Source organism: Terrapene carolina, unplaced genomic scaffold (assembly GCF_002925995.2).
Source record: "Terrapene carolina triunguis isolate 2854851 unplaced genomic scaffold, T_m_triunguis-2.0 Scaffold192, whole genome shotgun sequence".
NCBI lineage: Eukaryota > Metazoa > Chordata > Testudines > Emydidae > Terrapene > Terrapene triunguis.
Window position 1 is genome coordinate 14688736 of NW_020664543.1, and position 13379 is coordinate 14702114.

General features: G+C 52.3%; 1 protein-coding gene across 1 annotated transcript in view; it reads right to left on the reverse strand.

The window, feature by feature from the left end:
• The window catches only part of CASKIN2 (CASK interacting protein 2), a 69401-nt gene that overhangs the window by 11697 nt on the left and 44325 nt on the right, over window positions 1–13379 (reverse strand). The window contains 6 exon segments of the mRNA XM_029912147.1: window positions 1–259; window positions 262–391; window positions 1728–1823; window positions 3310–3455; window positions 3975–4072; window positions 7861–7912. The exon segment at window positions 1–259 is cut by the window's left edge and continues 110 nt beyond it. Of these exon segments, the coding sequence (XP_029768007.1) occupies window positions 1–259; window positions 262–391; window positions 1728–1823; window positions 3310–3455; window positions 3975–4072; window positions 7861–7912 (781 nt within the window).

Genomic DNA, 13379 nt, shown 5'->3' on the forward strand with positions numbered 1-13379 from the left:
GCAGCCAGTGGGATCAGTGATGGACAGGGGGTCTGGGGCAGGGCTGGAGGGAGCCAGGGGTAGAAGGCCTGAAGCTCCATGGAAAAAGAGCTCCAAGGCTAGGACTGGGGCAAGCAAAGGGCAGCATGTGGGGATCTCTGGGGAATCGAGCGGCAGGAGGGGAGTCTGGCACTGCATTGGCAGTGGACGCTGCTACGGGCCTGTGCAGATTAGGACGCTTGCGGCAGGGCGAGGCCAGTGGCTGGAGTGCTGTGCGTTACCTGATTATCTCCTTGTGCCCGTTCTTGGCTGCCAGGTGCAGAGGGGTGGTGTAGTTGGGGTCACTCGTGTCTTTGGACTGACCCTCCAGGAGCGCAACACACATGTGGCTGTTCAGCAGCAATTGGGCAACCTAGGGTGGGCGAGAGATGGATGAATGATGGGGAGCATGGAAAGGAGAGCACATGAACACCATGTCCCCCACCACTCTCCCCGGGAGCCCTGCAGCAGCCGGTGGATTGCTCAGCCGGCCCCATTCCAAAGGGTAGGAAGGGACTTCCTGGACTGCCCCTCCCAGATCCAGCCCCACGTGCATGGCCAGTGCTTAGAGAGCCTCAGTGGGTGGGGATCAGAGAAGGGCAGAGCCCAGCTATCCCTGGAAGCCCCTAGCAGTCACCACAGACAGGAATTGCTTTCCTCGTGATACCCCCTTTCAGACAGTGGCCCAAGGGCCAGGGATTCCGGGGCCCGAGCGTGCGCTGGCCTGGCCCGCCGGAGACGCCCACACAGAAGGGGAATTGTTGGTATCTTGGGGCAGCCCAGAGGCCTGGAGCGGGGTTGTTTTTACTGCACTATTTATAACTACAGAAATGAAGACGGCCCCCTGCCGCCCCCATGGTGAGAGCGAAACAGTCCGTGGGGCTGGCTGCACTGGCCAGGCCCCCTGAGAGCAGCGAATGGCACGGGTGCGTTTCTGTCGGCTTGCTGAGCTCCCTCAGGGTGGGGGGAGCCTTCCCGCCCCAGCAATGCAGAGCAGCCGGTGCACCTGTCCCCAGCAGCCGAGACAGGAATCCCTCGAGCCCTGCCAGGTTGGAATCTCAGGCCTGCAAACACAGCTGTGCAGAGCTTGCCCCCTCAGCGCCTGTGGAGATTAGGAAGGCTCAGCCTGTCTGGTCGCCACCAGCCTGGACTTAAATGGGAGCAGAGGAAAGATGGGGGTTGGGGAGCAGCGTCCCATGCTTGAGCAGAGGACTCAGGTTCTATCCAGGCTCTGCCACTGGCTCATTGCAGACTCGGGTTCTGTCCAGGCTCTGCTCACTGGCATCTCTCTGTAGCTCCGTTTTCCCCGTGGGTAAAACAGAGCTGATGATACTCTCCTCCCTCAGCGCAGGGGAGGACATGCTGTGTGTAAAACCCCTTGGGGTGGAAGGAGCTATCGAAGGACAAAGCACTGGCCGTCACACTGAGCTTCACAGCCAAAGCAGGGAGAGAACCCAGAATTTCCTGCCCCAACACACGACGCTAAGGGAGAACCTACATCAGTGGCTAGCACCACAGGGCCTACGACATGCACCGAGGAATTCTGATCCCATCCAGTGGAGGGCAGTGGTGCATTGGCCAGTTCCTTGTAGTATTGTTACTGTGAAGGGGAAGAGACATGGGCCCGAATACAATGCCTCAGTCAGGAACGATTGGGACAGTGCAACAGAGCAGCTCTGCGCAGTTTGCAGGCAGGCTGCGGCCTTTACCTTAAGCCGGCCAAACTCACAGGCCAGGTCCAGGGGGGTTTTCTTCGCCTTATTGATGAGACACGGGTTGGACTGGTGCTGGAGCAGCATTTCTGACTGTGGAGGAGTAACAGACATGTAAGGCAGCAATGCAGGCAGGCTGGCGATCATGCCCCATCCAGCAAGCAGCCTCCCGACACCCCCATTCAACTGTTCCCCTCTCCCTACGGCTCCTACCTCCACCCCTCCCTCGGACAGGGCCCTGCTGGGACAGCAGCCTAAGGGGTGCTCTCTGGTGCCTGTGTCAAAGAGCACCCTGTCCCCTTCTGAAAGGCCTGCCCCCTTTCCCCATTTCCACAGCCCCCTGCCTGCATCTCCCCTCCCAGGCAGGACTGCTGGGCTGAGCCCCCTCCAGGGTTAGACTAGGCAGAGGTGGTTTGTGGGAAAGTGGCACGAGGGCTTCCCCAAAAAGATTGTCCCGCCCGCCCAAGCCCGGGTCTGGGTCTCTTGTGGGGCAAGAGAATTCATAGATTCATAGATTCTAGGATGGAAGGGACCTCAAGAGGTCATCGAGTCCAGTCCCCTGCCCGCATGGCAGAACCAAATACTGTCTAGACCATCCCTGATAGACATTTATCTAACCTACTCTTAAATATCTCCAGAGATGGAGATTCCACAACCTCCCTAGGCAATTTATTCCAGTGTTTAACCACCCTGACAGTTAGGAACTTTTTCCTAATGTCCAACCTAGACCTCCCTTGCTGCAGTTTAAGCCCATTGCTTCTTGTTCTATCCTTAGAGGCTAAGGTGAACAAGTTTTCTCCCTCCTCTTTATGACACCCTTTTAGATACCTGAAAACTGCTATCATGTCCCCTCTCAGTCTTCTCTTTTCCAAACTAAACAAACCCAATTCTTTCAGCCTTCCTTCATAGGTCATGTTCTCAAGATCTTTAATCATTCTTGTTGCTCTTCTCTGGACCCTCTCCACTTTCTCCACATCTTTCTTGAAATGCGGTGCCCAGAACTGGACACAATACTCCAGCTGAGGCCTAACCAGAGCAGAGTAGAGCGGAAGAATGACTTCTCGTGTCTTGCTCACAACACACCTGTTAATACATCCCAGAATCATGTTTGCTTTTTTTGCAACAGCATCACACTGTTGACTCATATTTAGCTTGTGGTCCACTATAACCCCTAGATCCCTTTCTGCCGTACTCCTTCCTAGACAGTCTCTTCCCATTCTGTATGTGTGAAACTGATTTTTTCTTCCTACGTGGAGCACTTTGCATTTGTCTTTGTTAAACTTCATCCTGTTTAACTCAGACCATTTCTCCAATTTGTCCAGATCATTTTGAATTATGACCCTGTCCTTCAAAGCAGTTGCAATCCCTCCCAGTTTGTTATCATCACAGGCCGAACCCTGGAGGCAGCCCAATGCTACTTCACCACTAACTGACACGATGTCACCACACTGCAAACCAGTAGGCCAGTGGAAATCCGGGTGAGGGGCATCAGGAGATTCGGGACCAGGCACACGTGCTGCTGAGGGTACCTGGGCTCCCAGAGCCTCTGTCACTTCTCTTCCCAGGCTCCCTTACTCACCACCTCGTAGTGCCCGTACTGCGCAGACAGATGCAGCGGGATCTGCCCGTCCAGTGACGCCATGTTGACAGAGGCGGCTGCCCGCAGCAGCAGGTGGACCGGCTCCACCCTCCCCTGCCAGGCAGCGTAGTGCAGCGGGCGCATCCCTGCGGGGAAGCAAGGTCAGGAGGAGGCCAAGAGGGGCCACCTCTCAGCACTACACCAACACTAGCGATGTGGGAGCCCCAGGGTGGCAGCTGGAAGGAGCTAGGCCTCACAAAGTCCAGGAGCTGAGCTCCTCGGGGGGGGTGCCTGAAGAACGAGCACCACACTGACCTCTTCTGAGGCTCCAGATCAGCCCCCCAGCTCAAAGTGAATGGAGCTCCCCAGGGTGAGGAGCTGGAGATGACTCTATGGCTGCCGTCTCCCAGTCCCGCTCACTGCAGCAATGAGAGGGCCTGCAGCGGGCACTTTGCCCCATGGGAGGGGTCCCAGGTGCACTGCTCCCTCAGGATGGGGGCAGGCAGAGGGCACCTCCACCTTACGCAGGCAGACGGGTGCTCCCCAGTCACGGGGAGTGAGGGGGAAGTGGTAGGCTGGCGGAGACACTGACCCCTCCTGGAGGTAAGGGGGAGCAGCTGGGAGGGCGGTTAGGGGCCTCAGTCTGAGGTGAGCTAGCTGCTTACCATTGCTGTCCTTTATGTCAACAGTGGCCTGTGCCTCCAGCAGCAGGGAGATGAGCTCCAGGCTCCCACCCAGGGCCGCATGGTGCAGTGCTGAGAACCTGAGAACAGCAAAAGACGAGGGTCTCAGAAGCAGCCAACTCTGTGGCTCCATGCCCTCGAAGCCCAGCCCAGCCCCGCACAGGGGCAAAGGTGGCCATTTCTCTCCTCTCTCCAAATCAAAAGTGGCTAGAGCCGCTTTCCCACTGCCCCTGCATTTCCCAATTCCAGGCAGCTGGTCTCAGTCTAGGCTGCTCCACAGCTCAGGCATTCCCACAGTTCCTGGCCACATTGCTGCTAGAACAGGGGCAAACCCCACTTCTCTATCAGCCTCCACTTATTACATACACCAGGTCCCTGGTGTGAAGCCATTGAGTTCAGCAGGGCTCTGCCATGGCGGAGTTTGGCACGACGTAGCTGGCAGGACTCTTCCTCCCACAATCATCTCACACTGGCTCCTGGAGACTTGGTAGTTGTCCCATGAGACCCCAAAGCAAGCTGGTACCAGACGCTTGAGGGAGACGTGCTGAGACCTGGCACACTCGGTACATGGCTGGTGACACCAGCCAGGCCTTGCTCTCTTACTCCACCACCTCTCCTGCTGCTGTCTGTGAACAGTTTAGACCAAGGGCCATAGCGCACAGCTCCTGAGAGGGGATGCAGCTTCTCCACAAGGCCAGAACACGCTCTGCCAAATGCCTTGAGTTAGATGGGACTGACCTGATCCTATATATCAAACTATATCCTGCCCCCCTCACATTTTCCACTGGAAAAGCTCTCCCAGTCCAAGGCAATCCAAGCACTGCTCTCTCTCTCCAGCCTCCCCCTCTGTTTCTATTTACAGCTCTCCAATGCTGACCAGCCTGACCCGGCCCAACTCTCATTGAGCTCCTAGCAATCCCCCGCCCTGGGAAGCACCTGCTTCCAAATCCCTGTCTCTGAGGCGTCCTTGGTCAGAGCACCCCCTCTGCGTTGCACATCGGCAGAGGTCCTGCTGCTGTGCTCAAACTCTGTTGGTGTCTTGTTGGCCCTGACACTGAGCCTTGGGTCTCAGTTTTCCTGACAGCAAAATGGGGAGAAAACACCTCCTTGCATCCCAAGGGAAGAGGTCTATGTGCAGTAGGTGCTGAGGAATTGTCTTATTGTGGGAGCGCCCCTTCCCCAAACAATGCCTTTGCCCTCTACAGACGGAGGGAGGGAGGGAACAAATAAGGCTGGGGCAATTAGAAGAGTCCAGCTGGGGCCAGCTTTGCTCTCTGGGCAGCAGAAGGACAAGCAGGCAGAAAACCCAGCACTTGAGGGGTTTGGCCAGGGGACAGGTTTTCCAGGCGATTCTCAGGGGGTGGTGGTGTGTGTGTGTCCCACTTCCCTCTTGGCCTAACCCCGCCTCCCGCTCTGGCCCCGACGCTTGCAGTCTCACTGCCAGCATGGCTGGCTCTCCCCCTGTCCGAAGCCCATGGCAGAGTGTGTGAGGCCAGCTAGAATGAATGAGCCCTGTGTTCCAAGGCTGTGAAAGAGGCCTGTTTGTCTAGAGCGCTCCCTCCTTCCCCTGCGCTCCCCCTGCTCCGGGCTGCTTCATTCATGTGAAGGGCCGCGTCTGAGCAAGGGAGGCTCAGCGCCCACGGGGAGCAGCATGGGAATTCAGAGCTCAGTCAGGCTTCGCTCCCTTAACGCTCTGGGGCTGACACGGAACTTTCCCCTGCAACGTTCGAAGAGCGGGTGAGCTCACTTGGGGCGGCCCCGCGCGAGCTTGTGTGCATCCCATCCCGGAGCGACTCCCGCAGCAGGTCAGCCCAGGGGCCCCGCTAGTCCAGGATCCCGTTTCTAACAGGAGCCAGCAGCAGCTGCTTCAGATGAAGGGGAAGCTCCTTCCTCACCCCAGGCACATGCGGTACGTCTACACAGCCCGCAGCAGCAAGCCGCCCAGCCCGGTTCATGCTAGCGCTCTCAACAGAGCTGTGCAGACAGCGCTTTGAAGTTGTGGCTCAAGCGGCCGCTCAGGCTCAGCAGCTCACCCGTCCCTAGGCTCCAGAGCCTGAGCCGCAACTTCAAAGCACCGTCTGCACAGCACTAGTGTGAGCACTGCTGCCTGAATCTGCTGAGAGGCTCGCTGCCACAGGCTGTGTAGACATAACCGTAGTGGCTGGCTCATGCCAGGTACAGGAGGAGTTAGATTCCCCTAATATTCTGAAATACCCCCTTGGGGCACTGCACGGTCTCGTTATCCGTAGGAATGTCTCAGAGGGAACAGGGCCCAGAGAGAGCAGAGTGCCCTGAGAGCCGGGACCACAGTGGTCTGACGACTTGGCTAGGAGGCGCTAGCTGTGGAATCCAAAGAAATGGGTTCTAGTCCTGGCTCGGACACTCACATTTGCTGAGCACTAAGCAACTTTCACTTGTAATCAGAGTCCAGACAAGCCACGCTGTGCAGGGCTAGCTTAGCTACCTAGTGAATGGGCACATCTCTGCAGGTGTGACCTGACCACAGTAGGCCCCCACTGGAGCTTCTACTGCGTTGGCCAGCACTGTTCACCCCTTAACACTCGAGTGATCTGCCCATCTCACTGAGGTCAAATTCAAAACCTTTGTCTCCATTTAAAAGGAAGAGGGAAGGGAAGGAGGAAGACAAAACTCAAAAACCTGGGAAATTCCAAAGTCAACGCATCTTTGTTTCAAAAGCCAGCTTAAGATTGCTAAATAAACCCTCACTACCCCCAACCTTTACAAACCCCAAGCGAGGAAGTGTATAGTTAAGGATGTCGTAAACCTTACGCTGCTCTCCTAGCAGAACACACACACTCTTCTTATCAAGTCTGATGAAACGCACGACTCATCATACCATCTCCACCTTCTCTCTGACTCAAAAGAAATATGATTCTTTCATCAGCAATTTCAAAACAATTACACAAAACCCTTCTGGAAAAGGGAACATTCCTCTGTACATTCATAATGGGTCTGACACAGATTGATCAGCCTTGCCTACATCTTTACCAAAAACATCAATAACTTACCATTTCTTGTTACACTTTTCCTATTCATCTATATCATTCTCAAGAAACAGCCATCCTAAGTACTTTACCAAAAAATCCTAGTGGTCAATTGATAAACGTTCTAACTGACAACGTTTCCCATTTAACAGAGTCCCTTAAAAGAAAACGTGTAGGTACTGAAATTAAGTAACAAATAGAATATATAAAAACTGCCACCAGAATGAAGAATTAAGGTGGGGATGAAATATCTTTACACTTGATAAGAACAGTGTGTTTATATTATATTGACAGTGTAACATTTGTGGTTTTCTTAACTCAGTATAATTTTTGAGAAGTGCTTGGATTTCGTAAGTGGGGAGATAGGCAGGTATGTTGTGGTTTAGCAATCTCAGCTTGTCTTTTAACAGAAGATTTTGGAGAGGGGGTGGAATATAAATAAAGGGTCGGGCTAGAGAGTAATTTCCAAGGGAGCCTATAGAACACATACAAGGAGAAGAGGAGCACTGGGAATTAACGCTCCTCCTAATGGGCTCCGGTGCCAGTTCTGCCAGGCTCCAGGAGTCGCTTTTACCCCAAATGCTCTGCTCCTGGCAGGCACCATGCTGTGCCCATCTCTGGCCCTGGAAAGTTATCCAAAGCAGGGAGCAGGTTTTAATAAGCTGGAGAGTATACAGAATGGGCATCTCTGGTCAGTAATGCAAGAGGACACACTACATCAAACCCATCAGCTGTCCTGTTACTGTTAAACCAACCCTAAACCAGCAGCCAAGTACAGCCAGGGATGCTAGTGGCCCAGAGGCACCACCGGCTCATGCCAGCATATTACTGAGACTGAATGAGAAGGTTTGGGACACACTCACCCGTCCGCGTCCTGGTAATTCACATTCAGTCGCTTGGCTGATCCCAGGAGCTCTGTAGAGAGAAGAGTAGACAGTCAGCGCAGAACTCCCACAGCCACTGCTCCTTGCATGATGAACGCAGGCTGCAGGGGAGAACTCGTCCCACTGGAGCAGGAGAGAGGACCTAACAAAGCATCAGCTGAGACAGGGATCACACGTGCAGCCCTCTGATGAGAAACTCTGGGAACACTCAGGTCTGTGGGAGAACATGTCCACAGCTGGGGTGCAGCTAGCCTTTTGTACACATGCTGCCTGACCCATTTGTTACCCCTGGAGAACACACCTGCTGCCTTTGCACAGTCGGATCAATGATACAGCAAGCACAGTTAGACAGAGGGATATAGGAAGAGGTCAATGACTGGTTTGAAGAATTAAAAGAACCCGCTAGTAGCCAGAGGAAATACCCCACCTTGTCAGGGTTCCCCGGAGACACCACAGTCCCTGCCTTGCCTGTATTTTAGAGAGAACACTGAGAAGCTAGGCTGAATTTTTACCTTTTCAGTTGAGCAAGGCAGAGCAATCACACACCAAGCTCGCCCTACAGGCCCCACTCTGGTCACTGCCTGATCTAGACCCTCAATTTCTTTCCGTAGCAGCTTACCTGTGCCTGCAGGACAATGCTTAATTTCTCTCTCTAATCGCTCCCTACGGACCATCCATGGCTGCAGGGAGGGATGGATATAAGCCCCCACGTCCCCTCACTCTCTCAGACTGTGGCAGACCCCATGGTCCCCTGAGAAATTTGAGACTCTCCTACAAATTGGGTTCAGCCTTCCCCCTTGGCCAGGGGATTCCTGGGCCCCAAATCTGGCTCTGGGGTGGCCACCCTGCCCCACGCTCCTGGCTCCTGTTTGTGCACAGGAGCACATCCAGCAGCCCTTTCTAGAGCATCCTGTATGTGGACAGGACAGAGCTTGCCTGTCCCGCAACCCATCGGTACTGACCTCCCTGTGAGCAAGCCAGCGCCTGACCCATCCCTGTCTCTTCTTCTTTCGCTCCAGCTTCTTCTGCATTGACCTGCGCGTACCCGACCTGGCCCTAGCCCAGCAGTCCTTTCTTCCTCCGTTCCCTCTGCCACCACTGCTCAACACACCCCATCTCCAGCATCTCCGCAGCCCCTCAAGCTCCCGTTACGTAGAGCGGGAGCAGCAGGAGCGATCCTCTCTTTCACTCAACGGGATGGAACCTCTGTTCAGTTCCCCTCTGGGGACGCTCCACTTATAAAGTCCGCTGCCTGGAAAGTGCCGAGCTGGTACGTTTTGCTTCCGCCCCTGAGCTTCTTACCCGCTCCTCGCTGCCAAGGAATGGCCCACGGACCAGATGGTTGGCATTTTTACTACTAGGGCAGAGGCTGAGGTCACAGGTTGTGAATGTAGAACTGTATTGTCTCCCACATTCCCTTAATCTAGCCCACCCCCATGGAGAATCTGGGGTGTGGAGAACTATATAAAGGAAGAGGACCCCTGCCCCCCATCACACAGTTGATGAATTAAGCTCCCAACTCTCTCGAGTGATGAATTCAAATTAATTCTTTCCTCCTACACGGGGTATTTTATTCTCATCTGGGGGTTTGAGAGCAGATTAAAATCTCTGGAATTTATGTGCTAAGTAAGAATGAAAGGAAGAGGACAAGGTGGTTAAAGGGGTGTATGTGTGGAGAATCAATCATTTCTAGACCAATTTTTGCCCATTGCGTTCCCCTGCAATCGGGTGTCAGGTTGGGTCACTCACTGCACCAAGCCACTTCCCTGAGAGTCCATTTCCCTTTCAAAGTGGCTATTTAGCCAAGCCCATCCAGTGTTTTATATTTCACTGAGTTTCTGTGTTGATCCATATGGGAAATTTGGGCCCTAAACCAGCCACTCTCAATTTAGGGTGGAATCATTAGCCAAAGCATGGATAGAATTTGTTGGATCAATCATGCATTGCTGGAGAGAGCACCTCCCTTGAAATTCCTGACACCTGTGCCGGCCTCCCTGTATTTCTCCCTCCTACTGACCCTCCATCCCTTAAGATCTCTCTTTTTCTCCCTCTCACAGTTTCTCTGTAAAATTTGTATGGAAGATGCCATACGAAATAAAGATGTGCTGTATGGCAGGAAAGATGACCCTGGCTAGGGGAACAAGAGGGTAGAATGGGAGAGGGACTCATTTACTCATGCGAATTATAATGAAAAGGAAACCAAGTAATTGCAGTTTTCTTTGTGTTAATTATTGCAGTTTAAAATGTTTTGTAAATAGGTTAATTAATGCAAAATGGTCTTCAAGTCGCTGTTTGCAGAGGACGCTGACTAGCGTAACTAGTCCCCACAGCAGAGAAGAGACTGGAGAGGTCTAGATGGAATCAGAATAATTAGCTATTCTAGGGATTTTTCATCTTCAAAGTACCAGGCAAACATCAATGCACAGTTCTATGCTGAAGAGTGTCTCTATAGACATGACATCTCCTTACTCAACGGACCTGCTCCCTGGGGATGTTTAGTCAAAACTGCTGATATAAAGAACAAAAATAAGTCTTTACTCCCCCCTCCCCCCCCCGCCATTACCCTTACAGAGCCAGCATAGCTAAGGGTTCAGTTCATACTTGTGCATCATCATGAGAGTTACTTACTAAATTCCCATCCGCTACACCTGTGCACCGCCATTGAAGGCTATCAGATCGCACAAGATTCACTGAGGACATCACTTGGCATGGAACTTTTTTTTATTGGTGATGATGCATGAGAAGAAAAGAGCCCAGCTTGACTCTCAGATCCTCAGATCCCAGGCTGAGTTTGCAGAACTGCCAGTTAAAATAAAATAATAATAATAATGTTTTACTTGTGAACTGGCCATATGTAATCTGAGTCAGAGAAACAAAACATGGAACCCCATGATGCCAGTTTTACAGAGTCACTCTCAAAGCAAATTGCTCTTTAATGGCACAGAAGAAGCCAGGAAAGCAGCAAGCTTCTGTAACAAATAGCCCTCATGCTGTCTAGCTTACTGTTCTGGAATTGTTCCTACAAGGGGGGAACGGGGGGGGTGGTGGTTCCAGGAGAGGCTGTTGGGGATTTTAAAAGGGCATGGTCAAAATAAAAATTACAGATATAATACATAAAAATTCCCTTACTTTTTTTTGGTTTGGTTTTTTACTGAAAACAACATCTTAAATGAGTCAAACAACTTTACATCTGTGCTGATTGGGCATTTCTGTGGCACCAATCAACCAATCGTTTACTTTGCACCATGTATGCTGTTTGTTTACTTTTTGCCCTATAGGCAGTTTAGGCAGAGGAACTAGACTGGTCAGTTCCACTTTCTGGAGTTTATATCCATCCACTTCGGCTGATGCCTGATGCTGGAAGGGGGGTTTACTGAAGGGGAAATGCCTGCTAAAAAGCTGGGGTCTTTAAGAATTCTAAAAACACGTGATTATTGGTCGCATGCACTATCAGCAAGACGTAATAAGGGCTTACTCTCCAAAGGCCCAAGTGAGTCTAGGACAGAGCTACAGGGACAGGTAATGTGCAGGTAAATACAGCACGGTGATGCTACTTCAAACGTTTAGCAGAATAGGTGAGTCAGGAGGTTTGATTTCTTGTTTTTAAAATGGCAGGAGAATTTGGCGTAAGTTAGATGGGAGGCTCTTCCAGGTGCGAATGAGACAGCAGATGGAGCTGTGATGAAGTGAAAGAGCGAGAACACCGCCCCAGAAAGACGAAAGAAGAATTATACTCTCTTTTTACCTCAGCCCCAAATTTTTCAACAAACTCTCTACAGAAAACAATTTCCTCTCAGCCAAGCCGGATGCATTGAGACATCAACAGAGCCCCCCACGCTCTTCAAACAGCAGCCCAGAAGGGATCCCATTCAAACCTGCATCCATGGAGCAGCAGCATAAGCAGATGTGATAGTCCATCCAATATGCTGACTGCGAGGGTGACCAGAAAGCAAATGTGAAAAATTGGGACGGGGTGGGGGTAATAGGCGCCTATATAAGAAAAAGCCCTGAACATCGGGACTGTCCCTATAAAATCGGGACATCTTGTCACCCTACTGACTGCACACTGGAAGCCACTGCCCCTTCCTCACCGAGCACTGCTGTACCTCTCCCTCCACTGCCACAAGCAGGAGGATCCTAGGGGCCCTAGTGGACTTGTTTGTGAAGGTTAGCAGCAATCACAGTTCAAACAGCCCCCTGCCCCTTGAAATTCCATTACCGAAGCATTGTCAAGGGAAAGTGGCCTGGAGACGCCTGGACTGAAAAGCAGAGCTGCAATGAGGTAAGCTTCTCTCCCCTCCCTCCCCAGGGATGCAGCTGTCAACATCTGTAAGGCAGAATTCCTGAGACTTAACTCTCGGCACAGAGGAGAATTCCTCAAATTAGTTCTTCATTCCAGAGTGCCAGATAGCTCCTAACCAGGGTACCACACAGGGGGAGGAGCCAAGGGGTACTAACAGAGGACTGGCTAGCAGATGGGGAAGAGAAAAGAAAGAAGTGGTCATAACTTGCACATCTTTCGCACTTTCCATCCAAGGAGATCAAGGCATCTCCCAGACAGTAATGAATTACTGCTCACATCCTTCCCGGGAAGGAGGTGCAGAATTTACCCCCCTTTTACAGGGCTCAGAGAGGTGAAGTTACTTGCCCTAAATCATACAGAAAGTCAGTGGCATAGCTGGGAATAGAACCCAGGCATTCGGACTCCAAAGCCCCTTGTGGAGGAGAGGGTGTGACTGATGGAAGAGAGAAAAAGATGGGGGTGGGGAAAGGGGTTGTGAGATAGAGAAGGGAGGGGAAGAGAGAGAATTCAGAAGAGGGTCAGAGATTGGAGGGGAAAAGGAACAGGAAGTCGGCCTAACATTTGAAAGCCATTCTGGCCTCCAGCTGCTTCTCTGCGCCATCCACAACCAAAGCTGGCCTCCTCTTGAACAGCTGATGCACAAGGACAGCCCTAGGAGACAGGGACCCTATTTATCAAAGCACTCGGCAGGCCAAGCTTATTTACAGTGGACAGAGGGGTTCCTCTGCCCTGGCCACATAAATCAGCCAGGCTACAGGAGATTTCATTCCCATTTCCAAAAGGTTAGTGCTTTCCCATCCAGGGAATTCGGAAATCCTGGGACAGAGCATGGCGCTTCAGGGAAACTACGGCACTGACAGATTTGGAAGGAAAGGGGAGGGGGAATTCATCACTGCCTGGCAAGCACTCTGCACCCCTGATCAAGGCATATCATGGAAACTAAGGCTTCTTGGCACAACAGAGTCAGGAGAGATGGACAACTAAAGCCGTGGGAGTCTCCCTGATTTCGTAAAACAAGCCTCTCCTCAACTCTGTCCCATTACCTAGAGCCCTAATAGAATGCATGAATCTAACGGCCAAGCAGGATTAGCGTGGGATCCCAGGCCAGAGAGGAGAGAGCAGTTGGTCAGGGCCCTCCCCGGTGAATCCAATTCTCTAACTGGAAGTCATGCAAGACAACGTTCCCTTAGAGCAC